Source organism: Heterodontus francisci, chromosome 47 (assembly GCF_036365525.1).
Source record: "Heterodontus francisci isolate sHetFra1 chromosome 47, sHetFra1.hap1, whole genome shotgun sequence".
NCBI lineage: Eukaryota > Metazoa > Chordata > Chondrichthyes > Heterodontiformes > Heterodontidae > Heterodontus > Heterodontus francisci.
Genome location: NC_090417.1, coordinates 969587 through 987458, shown reverse-complemented (window position 1 = coordinate 987458; position 17872 = coordinate 969587). Strand labels below are relative to the sequence as shown.

The window sequence follows — 17872 nt, the reverse complement described above, 5'->3', positions numbered from 1 at the left end:
GGGGAATTTCAGAGTTATGTTCCCCTTCAGCTGGGGCACTCCCTCCATGTGGGAATAATCAGTGTTGTGGGGCCTTTGTAGCATGAGGTAATGGGGACAGCTGTGGTGCAGTCAATCCTTCTGCTTTTACAGGGTCACACGTGGCCAGTAATGAGAGCCGATGGTTAACCCTTTGGGTACTGAATGCCCTTGGCGCGTTTTTGTTCAAGTGCTCTCCTGAAAGTGTTCCCATGCTAGAGGACAGTTCCACTGTACTTCATTCCCAAAGGGGGTTCTTCATGTATGACATGAACAGCGAATGTAGGCATGCAGTGTAGCTCCGCTTGATCCTGCCAGCCACCGACCTTACACATGCAGGGAGTCACTTGGTTTCGGTAGGTCGTGGGTTCCAGCCCCACTTCGTAGCCTTAAGCATGTAGTCTTGGCTGACCCTTCAGTGCAGTATAGAGGGAGTGCTGCACTGTCGGAGGTGCCATCTTTCAGATGAGACGTTAAACCGAGGTCCTGTTCACCCCCTCAGGTGGATGTAAAAGATTCTGTGACACAACTTGGAAGAAGAGCAGGGGTGTTCTCCCTGGTGTCCTGGCCCCAATATTTATCCCTTCACCGTAATCGCTAAAACTGGTCATTATCACATTAGAGTTTGTGGGAGCTTGCTGTGTGCAAATTGGCTTTCCCTACATCCGCGACTAAACTTCAAAAGTATTTCATTGGCTGTAAAGCACTTTGGGATTACAATGAAGGTCCACTAGCCTGATTCCTGGGATGAGGGGATTGTCCTATGCAGAGAGATTGACTGGACTTGGCCTATGTTCCCTGGAATTTAGAAAAATGAGAGGTGATCTCATTGAAATATGAAAGGTGCTATTGAAATCTTAGATAGCCATCAGGAACTTTACCTTTGACCTGTCCAAGGGCACTGAGGGCGGTTGGTTGGATCTGGGGCCTAACTATGGCGCAATACCACCCAACAAGGCACATGGGGGTCACAGAGGAAGCATTGCTAGACGGTCTGAATTCACAATCAACCTGGAAAAAGGGAAAAAAAAGTGATAACTTGGACTTTGTATCAGCCGAGATATAAGAATAGGAGGCTATTCCGCCCCTCGGTTCTGTTCCGCCATTCCATTAGATCATGGCTGATCTGTGTCTTAACTCCATCTGCCCTCCAGAACCTTAATACTCTTGAATAAAAATAAATCACCTACCCAAGGGCTGAAATAATCGGCTTTGAGCCCACAGTGACATTTAGTTCCCCAGTTTAAGCCCCGACAAACAACAGAATCACCGTCTGGATGCGTTTGAACATCCCAGTCTGAACATTGTTTCTGGACTCCTGCCAGTCCGATCTTGAGCAATAGCCTGGAAATATTTCAACACTTGCCCCACGCACTGATTTCAAGTTAATTATTCAGTGCACTTAAAAAGTCTTAGTTGGTGTGTGTAGAGGAAGGCAGATTAAGTAACCTCATTGAAACAGAACGTTGGAGATGCCCACTCCTGTCAACTCAGCTGCGCATGCCGAACGTATAGCACAGCGGCAGGCCATTTGGCCCATCCTCTCTGTGCCAGGCTCTGATTTTGGGGCATCAAAGCCTTGATCAACAATTCTGATGAGGGATGGAAAACATTTCACAATATCTCGGCAAACCCAGTCGAATCATTGCAACAGCCTTACCAACAAATAAGTCTTTACAAAAGGGGTAGTTAAAGGAAGGGTGGGGCTGAGTGGGAACCAGGAAAGGCATGGCTGAGATATTAAATGAGTACTTTGCGTCTGTCTTCACTGGAGAAGAGAAAGCTGCGAATGTAGCAATAACAAAGGCGGCAGCTGTGGTATTAGATAGGTTAAAAATAGGTAAAGAGGATGCCTTTAGGGAAGGAAATCGACCATCCTTACCCGATCCGGCCCTCATGTGATTCCAGACTCCCAGCAATGTGGTTGTTTCTTAACTGCCCTCTGAAATGGCCGAGCAAGCCAGTCAGTTGTATCAAAAACCACAATGAAAAACAATGAGACTGTGAATGTACATGGACGACAGTGGTTCAAGAAGTGGTTCACCACCATCTTCTTCAGGGCAATTAGGAATGGGCAATAAATGCCTGCATACCTTGAACAAGTCTCAAAAAAAATCTTCTTTGGGTATGGGAGTGGTACCAGAAGACTGGAACATAGGAGCAGGCCATTCAGCCCATCGAGCCTGCCCCGCCATTCAATATGATCATGGCTGACCATCCACTTCAATGCCTTTTTCCTCATATCCCTTTATGTCATTGGTATTTAGAAATCTGTCAATCTCTGCTTTAAACAATCACAATGACTGAGCTTCCACAGCCCTCTTGGGATAGAGAATTCCAAAGATTCACAACCCTCTGAGTAAAGAAATTTCTCCTCAGCTCTGTCCTAAGTGGCTTATTTTGAAATTGTGTCCCCTGGTTCTAGACTCCCCAACCAGGGGAAATATCTTACCTGCATCTATCCTGTCTATCCCTTCCAGTATTTTGTAGGTTTCAATGAGATCACCTCTCATTCTTTGAAACTCTATAGAGAATACAGGCCCGGTTTCCCCACTCTCTCTTCATAGGACAGTCCCGCCATCCCGGGACCAAGTCTGGTGAACCTTAGTTACACTCCCTCTATGGTAATAATATCCTTCCTAAGGTAAAGTGACCAAAACTGCCCACAGTAATCCAAGTGCGGTCTAACCAAGGTTCTATACAATTGAAGCAAGACTTCACTACTCAAATCCTCTTGCGATAAAGGCCAACATACCATTAGCCTTCCTAATTTCTTGCTGCACCTGCATGTTAGCTTTCAGTGACTTATTGACAAGGACACCCAGGTTCCTTTGTATATCTACACTTTCTAATCTCTTATCATTTGACCCTCTTACCATTTGCACATCTGTCCCTCCTACCAAAGTGGGTAACCTCACATTTTTCCACATTATATTCCATCTGCCATGTTCTTACCCATTCACTTAGCCTGTCCAAATCCCTTTGAAGCCACTTTGCATCTTCCTCACAACACACATTCCCACCTAGTTTTGTGTCATCCGCGAACTTGGAAATACTACAGATGTTACACCCCTGTTCAAATAAGGGGAGAGTAATTAACCAGAGGCCTGTCAGCCTAACGCCAATGGCGGGGAAACTTTTAGAGACATTAAGCTGGTACAAAATGAATTGGCATTTGCGTGAGTATGGACTAATAAATTAATGGCATATCATGTTTGACTAACTTGCTTGAGTTCCTTGATGAAGTAGTGGAGAGGGTTGATGAAGGCAGTGCGGTTCATGTTGTGTTTATAGACTTTCAAAAGACATTTGTCAAAGTATCGCAGACTTGTTAGCAAAATGAATAAAGGGAGTACAAAGAAGGTTATGCCAAGCCATTATAAAACATTGGTTTGGCCTCAGCTGGAGTACTGTGTTCAATTCTGGGCACCACGCTATTGAAAGGATGTCAAGGCCTTAGAGAGGGTGCAGAAGGGATTGACTAGAATGGTGTGAGGGTGAGGTGGTGTTAGGCGTGAGTCCTGTGTGCCAGAGAGTGGTGCTGGGTGGGTGATGGTGGTGTGGTGCCTTGAGAGAGGCTGGTGGAGCAGTGAGTACGAGATGCCATGTGAACATGGCCACCCATGTTAGGTCATTCGATTGCTTGTGATACCACTTCAGGTCCTCGGGGTCAAATGCCGAGGATTGACCTATCTAAGGGTGGTCCTTTAAGGCCTCCTGGCACCCCGCGTAACCATGGCATCTCTCCTCCTGTCTGCCTCCACCATTAAAGCCTCCTGCGCCGCATCCGTCACCCTACTCATGGCCCTGATGTTCCGATTTCCTTAAAGTTGCCGCAATAGTATTTAGCCCTCTGTAATTCGGTGCAGTTTCCCTTTAAGAAGGTCAGACTGCCTTTAAGAGCAGAAGGCTGGCGGTGTGATGCACCATCAACAAACGCTGCTGGGCCCCATGCTGAGTGCAGAGGCAGCCAGCAGCACGGAAATGCTTAGCCCAACATTAGCACGATTCCCATGTCTAAAATAAATTTGACCAGACCAATTTCTTGCCTCACATGTTTAAAAATGTTGGCTGAGAAGCTGTGTGCATACTAATATTAATCTGTATTTCTGCACAGGTTGGTACAGAGGCTATAGTCTTCGGAATAAATCCAAAAAGGTACTGTGCCTTTTCTTCTTACTGCTGTTGCATTGTTACTACAGGACAACATATATTTAAAACTCCAAGTTACAAGAAAAGTCATGGATAAATTGAGACCTTGCAGCCACTCCCTCTGTTATTGTTGTTTGCCTTTATTGTTGTGCTGAAGGTATTTGTGTGCCCATTACATTGCCTGGCAGATTATTCACAGCCTTGCTGATTCTCATTAAAGACATTTTACCTTTTACCTATTCTCAATGCAACTTAAAATTGCAATAGATTAAATAGTCGTTTGTTAGTACAGAACTTCAGTGTTGCTGAAAACAGAGACATATTGTCGAAGCTTTTCATCTTGCATTCATCAGGGCAATTCGCAAGAATACCAATGTAAGGGAAAGTTTTTTGTGATACGTTTGGGAATGAAAACTGGCACAACCTTGGTATTCTTGTGAATTGCCCTGATGAATGCAAGATGAAAAGCTCTGCCAAATGTTGCTGTTGTCAGCAATAGATTATGTGTATGCTGCAGTGCAGTGCGGGAATGGTAGGAGACTAATCATTTTCAAAGAGCCAGCACAGACAAGGTGGGCTGAAGGGCCTCTTTCTGGGCTGCATCACTCTATGATCCCACTTCCCCTCCTTAAGTTAAAGCCCTGTGCTGGACTTGCCTTAACTAACCTACAGCAGTAATGTTTGTTATTCTTCAGCGAGTTTCTTTCAAGAATGTAGGGAGTCTTGTGTCTCTCCTCAGACCTTTTCTGACTCCCTGCCGACAAATACCTGGGTGAGGTTATCAGGTGGAGGACAGCAACTGCTTTGGCTTTGAGGTGCCTCCCACCATGGTCGAATAGTTTTGATGCTTGCAGCCTGCCTTTAAGAGCGGAAGGCTGGCTGCACGATGTGCCATCAGCAAATGCTGCTGGGCACAGAGGCAGCCAGCAGCACGGTAAATGTTTAGCTCAACATAGAGTCATAGAGTAATAGAGAGATACCGCACTGAAACAGGCCCAATGAGTCCGTGCCGACCATCAACCACCCATTTATACTAATCCTACATTAATCCCATTTTCCCTCTCACGTCCCCACCTTCCCTTAATTCTCCTACCACCTACCTACACTAGGAGCAATTTTTCCAATTTACCTATCGACCCACAAGTCTTTGGTATGTGGGAAGAAACCAGAGCACCCGGCGGAAACCCACGCGGTCACAGGGAGAACTTGCAAACTCCACACAGGCAGTACCGCAGAACCAAACCCAGGTCGCTGGAGCTGTGAGGCTGCAGTGCTAACCACTGCGCCACTGTGCCGCCCCTACACTACACGCGATTCCCACGCCTAGACATAAAATGACCCAGACCAATTTCTAGTCTTGCTTGACGATATGCTACTCGACTGAGGTTCTGCGGGGACTGGAGGGGGAGGGAGTGGGGGGGTGCGGGCAGCAGTGCTTCTGGTCTGAATTAGTGGTTTTGAGACAAGAGTGGAGAGCTTAGTGGGTAACACTCTTGTCTCTGAGTCATAAGTTTCTAGATTCAAGTCCCTCTCCAGGCCTTGAGCGCAAAAATCCAGGCCGACACTCCAGTACAGCACTGAGGGCTGTCTTTCAGCTGAGATGTTAAACCAAGGTCTCATATCCCTGTGCAGGTGGATGTAAGAGATCCCATTGCACTGATTTTGAAGACGAGCAGGGGTATTAACCCTGATGGCCTGGCCGATATTTATCCCTCAACCAACAGCACGTGAAACATTCTCTCTTTGCTGTTTGCGGGAGCTTGCTGTGCAAATTGGTGGCCGCGTTTCCTCCATTGTAACAGCGACTGCGGCGTGGAGGGCTGGCATAGAGTCGCTGGGCCGAATGGCCGCCTTCTGTGTCGTAAATGATTCTAAGTGCTTCATTGGCTGTGAAGTGCTTTGAGGCATTCTGGTGGTTGGGCAACGCGCTAGATAAACGCGAGTCTTTTTTTATTTACTCTGTGTGGATTCAATTAACTGCTGTTTCTCTCCTCACTTCACAGGGCATTTTTCCTATGACGTACATTCATTTAAAAGAGGCAAAAGTTGAAGGAGGAGGGTGAGTACAGTGTCTTCGGGGCTAGGATAGTGTAGCAGATATCCGCTGAGAGCACCGCAATCTAATGCTTGCTGCAAAGGGCAGCTCTGCGCATCCTTGTGTGGCATCGATCCCTCGCCCGCGCACGCTTAGAATTCACGCACGCTCAGCAGTGCCTCCACTCCCGACCTGTCTAATCACCCAAGGGTGGCTGCTCGAATTAGGAAGACTATTTCCTTCTTCAGTGCCACTGGGGCTTTGTCAGGGGAGCAGTATTAGCATGCGTACCTCAATCGAGTGTGACATGGGTGGGTGAAATTTTCATCCTGCGTCCAGCTAATCTGGAAGACTGCCCTGCAGGGCAGTTCTAGACCATGAGATCGACCACTCTGATCTCTCTGTCCTCGGCCTCCCACACTATTCCTTTGGTTTAACATCCATCCGAAACACGAGGAACGACACCTTATCTTTCGATAAGGCACTTTGCAGCCTTCTGGACTCGACATTGAGCTCAACAATTTTAGACCATAACCTCTGCCCCCCCATTTTGTTTCCTTTTTTTCTTCTCCGGTTTCGGTTTTCCCCTTATTTTTCCTTCTTTCAGACAGCGGTTCATTATCCTGCCATTCACGCCTCCTCTGGACACATCCTTTGTTTTTTTAACTTAGCCCATTCCACTCATTTAATCATTTAATCTCTCCCGTCTTCCAGCCTATCACAGACCTTCCTTTTTGTTCTTCTTCCCCTTTCCCCATTTCACTTGTTTAAAAGCAATTGTATTTCTAAGTTTTCCCGGGCCTGATGAAAAGTCATCGACCTGAAATATTCAGTGCTGAGTATTTCCAGTATGTTTTTATTTTATTCTATATGCCTTGGTGCGAAACTGTAAAACAGATGATAGAGATTTGCCATCCCACTTTACATCTCTCCCCATTTTTAACACCACTGTTGACTTCGATGGGAATAAATAGCATCCATTTTACACTCTGGCACAAAGTCGTGATCTATCCCTATGACTTCTGCACTTGAGTTACAAACATAGAAATATTTACGGCACAGAAGGAGGCCACTCGGCCCATGCTGTGTTAGCCGAAAAGAGCTATCCAGTCTAATCCCACTTGCCAGCTCTTGGTCTGTAGCCTGTAGGTTACGGCACTTCAAGTGCATATCTAAGTGTTTTTTAAATGCGATGAGGGTTTCTACCTTTACCACCCTTTCAGGCTGTGAGTTCCAGATCCCACCACCCTCTGGGTGAAAAAATCTTCTCTTCAACTCCCCACTAATCCATCTATGCCCCCTGGTTATTGACCTCTCTGCTAATGGAAATGGTTCCTTCCTATCCACTCTATCCAGGCCCCTCATAATTTTATACACCTCAATTAAATCTCCCCTCAGCCTCCTCTATTCCAATGAAAACAAATCCGGCCTGTCCAATCTTTCCTCATAGTGAAAATTCTCCATTCCTGACAACATCCTCATAAATCTCTGTATTCTCTCCAGTGCAACCACATCCTTGCTATAATATGGTGACCGTAACTGTATACAGTACCCTAGCTATGACCTAACTAGTGTTTTTATACAGTTCTAGAATAACCGTTGTGCTCTTATATTCTGTACTTTGGCTAATAAAGGAAAGTATCCCATATGTCCTCTTTAACCACCTTATCTATCTGTCCAGCTACCTTCAGTGATATGTGGACAGACACTCCAAGGTCCCTCTGCTTCTCTACACTTCTCAGTGTCCGACCATGACTAGTGTATTCCCTTGCTTTGCTTGGCCCCCCCAACTGCCTTACCTCGCACTTCTCTGGATGTAATTACCTTTCCGCCCTGCTGAACTACCCCCTCCCCCCCGCCCTTCCTGCAGTCTACAGCTTTCTTTCTCACTGTTCACCACATGGCCAATTTTTGAACCTTCTGCAAACTTTTTACTCATTCCCCTTACATGTCAGTCCAAACCATTGATATATGTACACAAAAAGAGAGGGACCCAAGACTGAACCCGACGGAATCCCCACTGGAAACAGCCTTCCAGTCACAAAAACACCCATCGGCCATTACCCTTTACTTGTTGTGTCTGGAGAGAGAGTATTCCAGCTTGTGAATGAATTGAGGTCACATAGGAAATAGGAGTAGGCCTTTCGGCCCCTCGAACCTGTTCTGCCACTCAGTTAGATCATGGCTGATCTACCTCAACGCCATTTTCCCGCACTATCCCCATATCTCTTGATATCTGTAATATGTAGAAATCTATCGATTTCAATGACTGAGCCTCCACAGCCCTCTGGGGTAGGGAATTCCAAAGATTCACCACCCTCTGAGTGAATAAATTCCTCCTCATCTCAATCCTAAATGGCCTGCCCCTTATTCTGAGATTGTGTCTTCCACCGCCCCCAGCCAGGGGAAATATCCTTCCTGTATCACCCCTGTAAGAATTTGTATGTTTCAATGAGATCATCTCTCGTTCTCCTAAACTCTAGAGAATACAGGCCCAGTCTCCTCAATCTCTCCTCACAGGACAATCCCACCATCCCAGGGATCAGTCTGGTGAACCTTTGTTGCACTCCCACTAGGGCAAGTATATCCTTCCTTAGGTCAGGAGACCAAAACTGTACACAATCCTCCAGGTGGGGTCCCACCAAGGCTGCATACAATTGCAGCAAGACATCTTTACTCAAGTTCCCTTGCAATAAAGGCCAACATATGACTTGCCTTCCTAATTGCTTGCTGCACTTGCATGTTAGCTTTGTGACTTATGACCAAGGACACCCAGGGTGATGGGTCAGTCAACAGTGGTGGGAGGCTTGAAGTGACATATGTTTTGAAGAGAATTGGCAGTGCAGTAACATTTTCACCTGTTATTGTCCTCCATGACAACAGCCAGAAGAGTCCTGAATTACTACTTTATTAAAATTAATTAACATGCTTTGATGTCCGAATGTGGACCAGGAATAAAAGAATTGGACACATTGGTTAAGGGAACAAGCTCCTAACAGCACAGGTTTGGTGGATAATGTAGGGTCGAGAAGGCTTTGAAGTCATCCAGTATTACTGGGCCACTCGAGCATGGTACCACAATTTCCTCTAGGAATGGAAAAAGACTATTTTGCCCAATGTGCGCTCATGCTTTTTTGGTTCATCCCAATAATACCTACTCCATATTCTTCCATCCCCTCTTTCTCAAGAGCCACACATTCCTTCATTCACTGTTTTCATACTCAAAACCTGAGGGGTGTTTCTAGTTGTATCTATTTCTCTTGCTTGTCCTGATGCCCTCTCCCCTTAGTGGTTCCAACATGTCTTGCTGCTTGGGCGAAATTCTTCGGCCTAACTTCTTTATTTACTCCTAATTTCCCAGCCTCTTTTTGAACTCCTCATCGATGTGAAGATTTTTTTTTTCCCGAATCGAGCTTTGCAATGTGTTTCGTAATTCTGGAAAAAAAAAAGTGTGGGTCGTCTTAGAATCGCCACTTATTCAGTGAAAACAAGCCCAACTTTCTTAATTTCTCCTCGTGACTTAGATTCCAGAAGGCAGTTATCATTTCGCTTGCCACCCTGCACTGCCTTGAGGGGAATGTCCTCTCTTCATTGTATGACCCATACTGTACAGAGACACAATAACAATATCAATGCTATGAATGCTGCGTGATTATTTCATTCAATCCGCACACTCAACTTTTCGTGCTTTGTTCCATTATCAATTGGTTTGGATTCAGGCGCATTGTCACCTGCTAATTTGATGTTTCCGTTCTATAGACAGGATGAGATGGTCATTCCCAGCGAGGTGCCACTGGTCCAAGAGCTCACCATGACCCTGAGAGAGTGGGTCACGATTTGGCACAAGCTCTACCTGGTGAGGACTGAAGGTCACGTCATCATTTAGCAAAGGGGGTTTTGTGTGGCAGCCAGGGGAAGCATTACATATTTCCAGCCCGCATTTCAATATCCTTCCCTTCCTGACAAATAACAGATCTTACTGTGTTGGGGGAACGGATTTCAGATCTCAAAGGCCCTTGTCTTCATGGGGCCAGGAATCCTAACAGTGGACCCCTGTCTATATCCTATTTTTAATACTGTTCTTTGTTGGGCCATTTACTTTCAGTGGGTAGCATCTCAGTGGGTAGCACCTCACCTCCAACTCAGAAGCTTGTGAGTTCGAGTCCCACGTCGGGAGACATAAGTCTGGCAATCCAGGCTGACACTCCCGTGGCAGATGATCTGGTAGCCTACACTGCATGTGTGAGAGTGATGCATTCTTCCCAAGGAAAGCTGCTTACATTATTTTTACCTCTGGGGTTTAGATTGCAGTCACGTGGCCTTTAAGAAATGCAGCGCTTTGAAAATGTGGACAGCCCAGCCCTTAGACCTAAGTGACCTGATATCATAATTACAAGTTAGGGCACACTGGACAAAGGGATTAGTTTCTTGGGCCTTCAGAAGCTTAAACGCACAGGCCTCTCGGTGTTCAGACAGCTGTTGCCATGTGACTCTCCCAACATGTTAAAACAGGCCCAGAGCTTTCAGGCGTGTTACTACTGGATTCTCTCCACCTGATACTGCATAGGGAAACTAGAGCAGTAAGTTTCTTTTTTAACTATCAAATCACAAAATACGTTTGGGACACCTTTTTATCGCTGGGCGACCGCAAAGTCATGGACCATATTGAGATGAATCAGAGAGATTCAAGATCTGCTCCTTGCTGAGTTAAATGATTCCCCACCAGGATAGCAGTGGGAACCTTATAACTGGCCATATACCAGTCAAGGGAGGAGAAAGTATTCATGAGGACATAAGAAATAGGAGCTGGAGTAGGCCATTCGGCATCCCCCCCCGCCAAAGCCTGGTCCGCCATTCTGTACAATCATGACTGATCATCTACCTCATCTCCACCTTCCCGCACTATCCCCATATCCCTTAATATTCTTAGTATCTAAAAATCTATCGATCTCTGTCTTGAATATACTCAACGACTGAGCATCCACAGCTCTCTGGGGTAGAGAATTCCAAAGATGCACAACCCTCTGAGAGAAGAAATTTCTCCTCATCTCTGTCCTAAATGGCCGACTCCTTATTCTGCGACTGTGGCCTCATATTCGAGATTCCCCGGCCAGGGGGAACATCTTCCCAACATCTACCCTGGCAAGCCTCTTAAGAATTTTATATTTCAATGAGATCAACTCTCCTTCTAAATTCCAGGGAATATAGGCCTAGTCCACACAATCTCCTTTCATAAGACAATCCCCTCCTTCCAGAATCAGTCTAGTGAACCTTTGTTGCACTCCCTCTCAGGCAAGTCTATCCTTCCTTAGTTAAGGAGTACAAAACTGCAAAATCAGTTGAGATTCCTGGCCCCTACTCTGAAGAAAGCCAGTGGACAGGCTTGTCATGCCTTACGCATTCAAATAGCCAAAACTAGCCCATGAACAATCATCTCTTGAGTGTGAGTGACAGACCTACTTTGTTGAAACCATTCTGTCCGATGGAATGCATGGTCAACTCAGTCGACTTCGAGAATTCGCAATCCCGTCGCTAGCCAGATATTTAACTAACTGCCCATTTGATCCACCTAGCTTGCTCCTATCATTCAGGTTTTTAACTTAAAAATAAAATTGGCATGGAGATTGTAAGCTTGATCCCTCAAATCTCAAGCCTTTTTAAAAAAGAAACTTGGGGAAAGCGTTTTGAAAAAAAAACCGTAGGAAAGTAACGGGTGTGCCGTCTTTGTCCCTCTTTTGGTGCAGGAAAGCTAGCTCTGCATCTTTCTAAGTTTGTCTTGCTTGCCCCCCACCCCCCCCCCCCCCCCCTCCTCTACAGAACAGCAACAAGGTCATGTTCCACCACGTGCAGCAAATGACGTACAATCTGATCGAGTGCCGCTCACAGATCCTTTCTGGGACGCTCCCGAAGGACGAGCTGTTGGAGCTGAAGGGGAAGGTGATTGCCAAGATCGACTATGGAAATAGGTGAGAACATCGACTCCCACAATAATGTGGAAACCTTCCCAAAATGTACTGGATGATTCAGCGAAGGAAGGGATGGCATTATTTGGGTGTCAAACTCCTGTAGGGACCATAAAAAAAGAAACGAATGCATCGACAAAACCTGGCACGCAATTTGGTTGCTCATCTGATTTTGTTGTTTGCTGTGAAGCCAAATCCTCCCATCTCAAATAACAGAAAGCCAAGCCATCTTGGCAGACCAGCGTGGCTGCAAAAGCACGTGCAATGGATGGTTCAAATTCAAAAGTCTCGCAACCATCTCCAGGTTAGGTGGTTGCCATGTGTACAATGTACAGGATGCAAGGCAATAACTCATCAAGCTTACTTCAACATCGCCTCCCTCTCCCCTGTGACCTCCATTACAGAGAGGGACAAGAGCAGAAATGTCAGGGGAACATCATCACCTCCCAAGTTCTCCTCCAAGTTATACACACCATCCTGCCTTGTGAACATACATCACCATTACTTCATCATTGCGCCAATAACCTGGAATCTTGGCTTAACAGCAAGTCGTGGTAGATGATTGTTTTTCAGGCTGGAGGATGATAGACAGTGGTCTATCAGAGAGTGCCAGGACCACTGCTTTTCTTGATATATGACTTGGATATTGGAATACAGAGTAGAATTTCAAAATTTGACGATGATACCAAACTTGGAGGTGTAACAAACTGTGAGGATGATACCAATCGACTGCAACAGGATATAGATAGGCTAGCAGAATGGGCAGACAAGTGGCAGATGAAATTTAACATCGAGAAGAGTAAGCTGATGCACTTTGGCAGAGAGAATAGGGAGAGGCTATATAGACTTAATGGCACAGTTCTAAAGAGTGTGCAGGGAGAGAGGGACCTGGGGGTGCATGTGCATAAATCTTTGAAGGTGGCAGGACATATTGAGAGTGTAGTGTTTGATTGATCTGGGTTCGATTGTATCTGTCTGTCCACTTATCTATGTTTACCTGTGTTTGATTGCTTAAGCTTATGGGTGGAGCTTAAGAGTTAAAAGAGAAACTAAAAGACACAGCTAGGATTTATACTGTATGTTGTTGCTTTCCCTTCCATTTATATTCTTGCAGATTGTCCTGATGAGTGCAAGATGAAAAGCTTCGACAACATGTCTCTATTTTCAGCAATACTCAAGTTCTGTACTTTTAACGACTATTTACCTTTTAAGTGTTGTAATGCAGGAAGTGCGGCAACAATTTGCACACAGCAAGCTCCCTCAAACACAAATGAAACAGATCATCTGTTTTAGGTGTTGGTCAAGGGATAAATGTCGACCAAGAGAATGCGCCTACTCTTCTTCAAAATAGTGCCACACAACGTTTTGCGTCCACCTGAGACAGCAGGCTTGGCTTCATGTCTCATCTCAAAGACGGCAGTTACGACAGTGCAGCCTTCTCTGGATGTCAGCTTAGATTTTTGCACTGAAGTCGGTTTTGAACCCACAAGGAGCCCTAGCAAAACTGGAGTCATTGGGAATCAGGGGGAAACCTCTCTGCTGGTTGGAGTCATATCTAGCACAAAGGCAGATGGTTGTGGTTGTTGGAGGTCAATCATCTCAGCTCCAGGACATCACTGTGCAGGAGTGCCTCAGGGTAGTGTCCTAGGCCCAACCATCTTCAGCTGGTTCATCAATGACCTTTCCTGCATAATAAGGTCAGAAGTGGGATGTTTGATGATGATTACACAATGTTCAGCACCATTCGTGACTCCTCAGATACTGAAGCAGCCCATGTCTAGATGCAGCAAGACCTGGACCACATCCAGGCTTGAGCTGATAAGTGGCCAGTAACATTCGTGCCACTCAAGTGCCAGGTAATGACTATCTCCAACAAGAGAACCATCTCCCCTTAATGTTCAATGGCATTACCATCGCTGAATCCCCCTCTATCAACATTCTGGGGGTCACTATTGACCAGAAACTGAACTGGACTAGCCACATAACTACCATGAGTTCAAGAGCAAGTCAGAGGCTGGGAATTCAGCAGTGAGTAACTCGCCTCCTGTTTCCCCAAAGCCTGTCCAACATCTACAAGGCACAAGTCAGGAGTGTGGTGGAATACTCTCCACTTGCCTGGATGAGGGCAGCTCCAACAACACTCAGGAAGCTTGACACCATCCAGGACCGAGCAGCCCGCTTGATTGACACCCCTTTAAACATTCAGTCCCTCCACCACTGACGCACAGTGGCAGCAGTGTGTACCATTTACAAGATGCACTGCAGCAACTCACCAAGGTTCTTTCGACAACACTTTCCAAACCCGCGAACTCCACCACCTAGAAGGACAAGGGCAGCAGACGCATGGGAACACCACCACCTGGAAGTTCCCCTCCAAGGCACACACCATCCTGACTTGGAACTATATTGCCGTTCCTTCACTGTCGCTGGGTCAAAATCCTGGAACTCCATTCCTAACAGCACTGTGGGTGTACCTACATCACGTGGACTGCAGCGGTTCAAGAAGGCTGCTCACCACCACCTTTTCCAGGTCAGTTAGGGATGGGCAATAAAGGCTGGCCCAGCCAGCGACGCCCACATCCCATGAGTAAAACAAAAAAAATGGTCAGACTGAGAGCTACCCGTTCTAGCCATTTGAGCCACAGATGATACTGCGCTGCCTGCCTTCCTCCTTCACCTCCATTTAGAAATATTCTGTTGCAGTTCCTAATGCCGGTTCTGTCCCCTTTCAGAATTCTTGGCCTCGACTTGGTGGTTCGAGATGAAAATGGCAACATTCTGGACCCTGATCTGACCAGCACCATCACTCTCTTCAAAGCTCATGAGTCCATCTCCCGAGGGATTGACGAGAGGATTCAGGAGGAGAAGGTAGTTTTTTCCTTCCCGCCCATGTCAGCTAAACCCCACTTTCCAACACATTACAACTCTAGGACCAAGCACATCTGCGTCTGTTACACTCTCCAGCTTCCCTTCCTGCTCACTTGTCATTGCCAAAGAAGAGGACAAGGTGCATGGTGCCCACATCATGTTATCGTGGGAACTTCAGCACTTCAACGTCCTTCTTTATTCCCACTTCCAGTTTCCTCCCTTGTTTCGTAATTTGGTTTAAGAGTGGAGTTATTGACAGTTGAGGGAGGTGATTAAGAAGGAAATTGCAACTTCAGAACATCCCAAACTGCTTTCTAGCCAATGAAGTGCAGCCATTGTTTTAATGTGCAGCATCCCTCAGTACTTCTTTTTATCCTTTCATGGGATGTGGGAGTTGCTGGCAAGGCCCAGTATTTGTTGTCCATCCCTAATTACCCTTGACAACTGAGTGGCTTGCTCGGCCCTTTCAGAGGGCAGTTAAGAGTCAACCACATGGCTGTGGGTCTGGAGTCCCATGTAGGCCAGACCAGGTAAGGAGGGCAGATTTCCTTCCCTAAAGGACATTAGTGAACCAGATGTTTTTTTTTAAATATAACAATTGATAGTTTCATGGCATTATAACTGAGACTCCAGATTTAAATTCCACCAGCTGGCATGATGTAATTTGAACCCATGTTCCCTAGGCTTCTGAATTATTAGTTTAGTGACATTACCACTACGCCATCAACAATGCAACACATGCCCACTACCGCCCCACCCCAACAGCACATTGTTCCATCATTACTGACCCTCTAACAGTGCGGTACTCCCTCGGTGCTGACCCTCTGACAGTGCAGCACTCCCTCAATGCTAATCCTCCGACAGCGCAGTACTCCCTCTGTACTGCCCCTCTGCCAGTGCTGTGCTCCCTCACTACAGTGCTAGCTTACATTTTGTACTCAAGTCTCCAGAGTGGGATTGAACCCACAACCTTTTGTGTCACAGACAAGAGTGCTACCTACTGAGCCACAGCTGGCCCTCAGCAATAAGTAATATCAGTAGAGATACAGTCAATAACATTAGGTGTAGTCATCAACAGTGTCTTCATCATGCGTTTACTTGTGTTTTTCTTTCCCTTTCTCTCTCTCTCTTGTTCAGTCTAGGAGTCACAATATGGAGGTGAGGCGACCATCTATATTCAGCACCACGCACACATACAGTCTGTACGTCAACTTGAAGAATTTTGTCTGCAACATCGGGGAGGATGCTGAACTGCTGATGTCCCTTTATGACCCCGTTCAGTCTGAGTTCATCAGGTACGTTACCCTTCGAGGAGGTGAGCCCCTGGACAAATACCGAGAATCAAAGAGAAGAGAAATGGGCCATTCAGCCCCGCAGCTGTGTGCTGGCGTTTATGCTCCACAGGCCAAACCCCAGCCCCACTCCCCCATCCCCTATTTAAATCACCCCTTAACCATCTCTGCTCTGAGGAGAACAATCCCAGCTTCTCGAGTCTGTCCACACAATTGAAGTTCCTCACCACTGGCATCTCTGTGGTAAATCTCCTCTGCACCCTCTCGAAGGGCCGTAGGCTCATATCAAAGCAAAAAGACCAGGAGGAGCTCAGATGTCATCCCTTGTCCGTACCCAATTTGCTTACACAGAAGAAGATACGAAATAGTTGCATGGAGTAGCCCATTTGGCCTCTTGAGCCTGTTCGACAAGATCATGCTGATCTTCTATCTTAACTCCGCCTTCCTGCACTTATCCCGATATCATTTGTAGGCAAAAGGGAACATTTCCAGGTGTCGCACCTTTTTTGTATTAAACGTAAGCAGTAGTTCCCTGGTGCATCCTCCATGGCAACACCCTGACCAATCAGAGTTGACTTGCCAACCAATCATCAGTATAATTTGTTACTCACTTTGAAATTTGGCATTCTTGTGTCCGTCCTGATGAATGCAAGATGAAAAGCTTCAACAGTATGTCTCTTTTTTATAGTATCTCCATAACCCTTAATTCCCTTAGTACCCAAAAATCTATCAATCTCTGGATTATACTCAACGACTGAGCATCCACAGCTCTCTGGGGTAGAGAATTCCACAGATTCCCAACCCTCTGAGTGAAGAAATTTCTCCTCATCTCAGTCCTAAATGGATAACCCCTTATTCTGAGACTGTGACCCCGTGTTTTAGATACCCCAGCTAGGGGAAACATCCTCCCAGAATCTACCCTTTCAAGCCTCTTAAGAATTTTATACATTTCAATAACATCACCTGTCATTCTTCTAAACTCCAGGGTATGTAGGCCTAGTCTACTTAATCTCTCCTCCTAGGGAAATCCCCTCATCCCAGGAACCTGTGTAGTGAGCTTTCGTTGCACTCTGTCTAGGGCAAGTTTTTTTTTATTCGTTCATGGGATGCGGGTGTCGCTGGCAAGGCCAGCATTTATTGCCCATCCCTAATTGCCGTTAAGAAGGTAAGCTGCCTTCTTGAATTGTTGCAGTCTTTGGGGTGTAGGTACACCCATAGTGCTGTTAGGAAGGGAATTCCAGGATTTTGTCCCAGCGACGGTATGTCCTTCCTTAGGTAAGGAGACCGAAACCCAGCTGGAATGACAGTAAAACACAACTAGCCTCATTACTTATCTTGTTTTGCACTTGTAGACTGAGGTACTGGAGGCGGGTTGGTGGGCAACACGAATCAGTACCTTCAGAGGAAAGCGGGATGGAATTGGAGGGATAAAAAAGGGACAGTTGAGGGATCCTTGTGAAGCGTGCTGGCACTCGCTTGTTGTGAACCTATACTTTAATTGTCAGCCACAGCGATATAACCTCAAGGTAGCGTAGTCACTGATA

At 46.1% G+C, this 17872-nt stretch overlaps 1 protein-coding gene across 3 annotated transcripts in view; it reads left to right on the top strand.

Annotated features, from left to right (window-relative positions):
- Positions 1 to 17872, top strand: part of dock5 (dedicator of cytokinesis 5) — a 108135-nt gene that overhangs the window by 30158 nt on the left and 60105 nt on the right. For 2 of the 3 annotated variants that reach the window (XM_068023004.1, XM_068023005.1), the window contains exons 3-8: positions 4136 to 4176; positions 6174 to 6229; positions 9965 to 10061; positions 12023 to 12171; positions 14901 to 15036; positions 16174 to 16331. In XM_068023004.1, the coding sequence (XP_067879105.1) occupies positions 4136 to 4176; positions 6174 to 6229; positions 9965 to 10061; positions 12023 to 12171; positions 14901 to 15036; positions 16174 to 16331 (637 nt within the window). Of the gene's footprint in view, positions 1 to 4135; positions 4177 to 6173; positions 6230 to 9964; positions 10062 to 12022; positions 12172 to 14900; positions 15037 to 16173; positions 16332 to 17872 lie in introns of those variants that run through there. The other variant, XM_068023006.1, reaches the window with a different exon arrangement.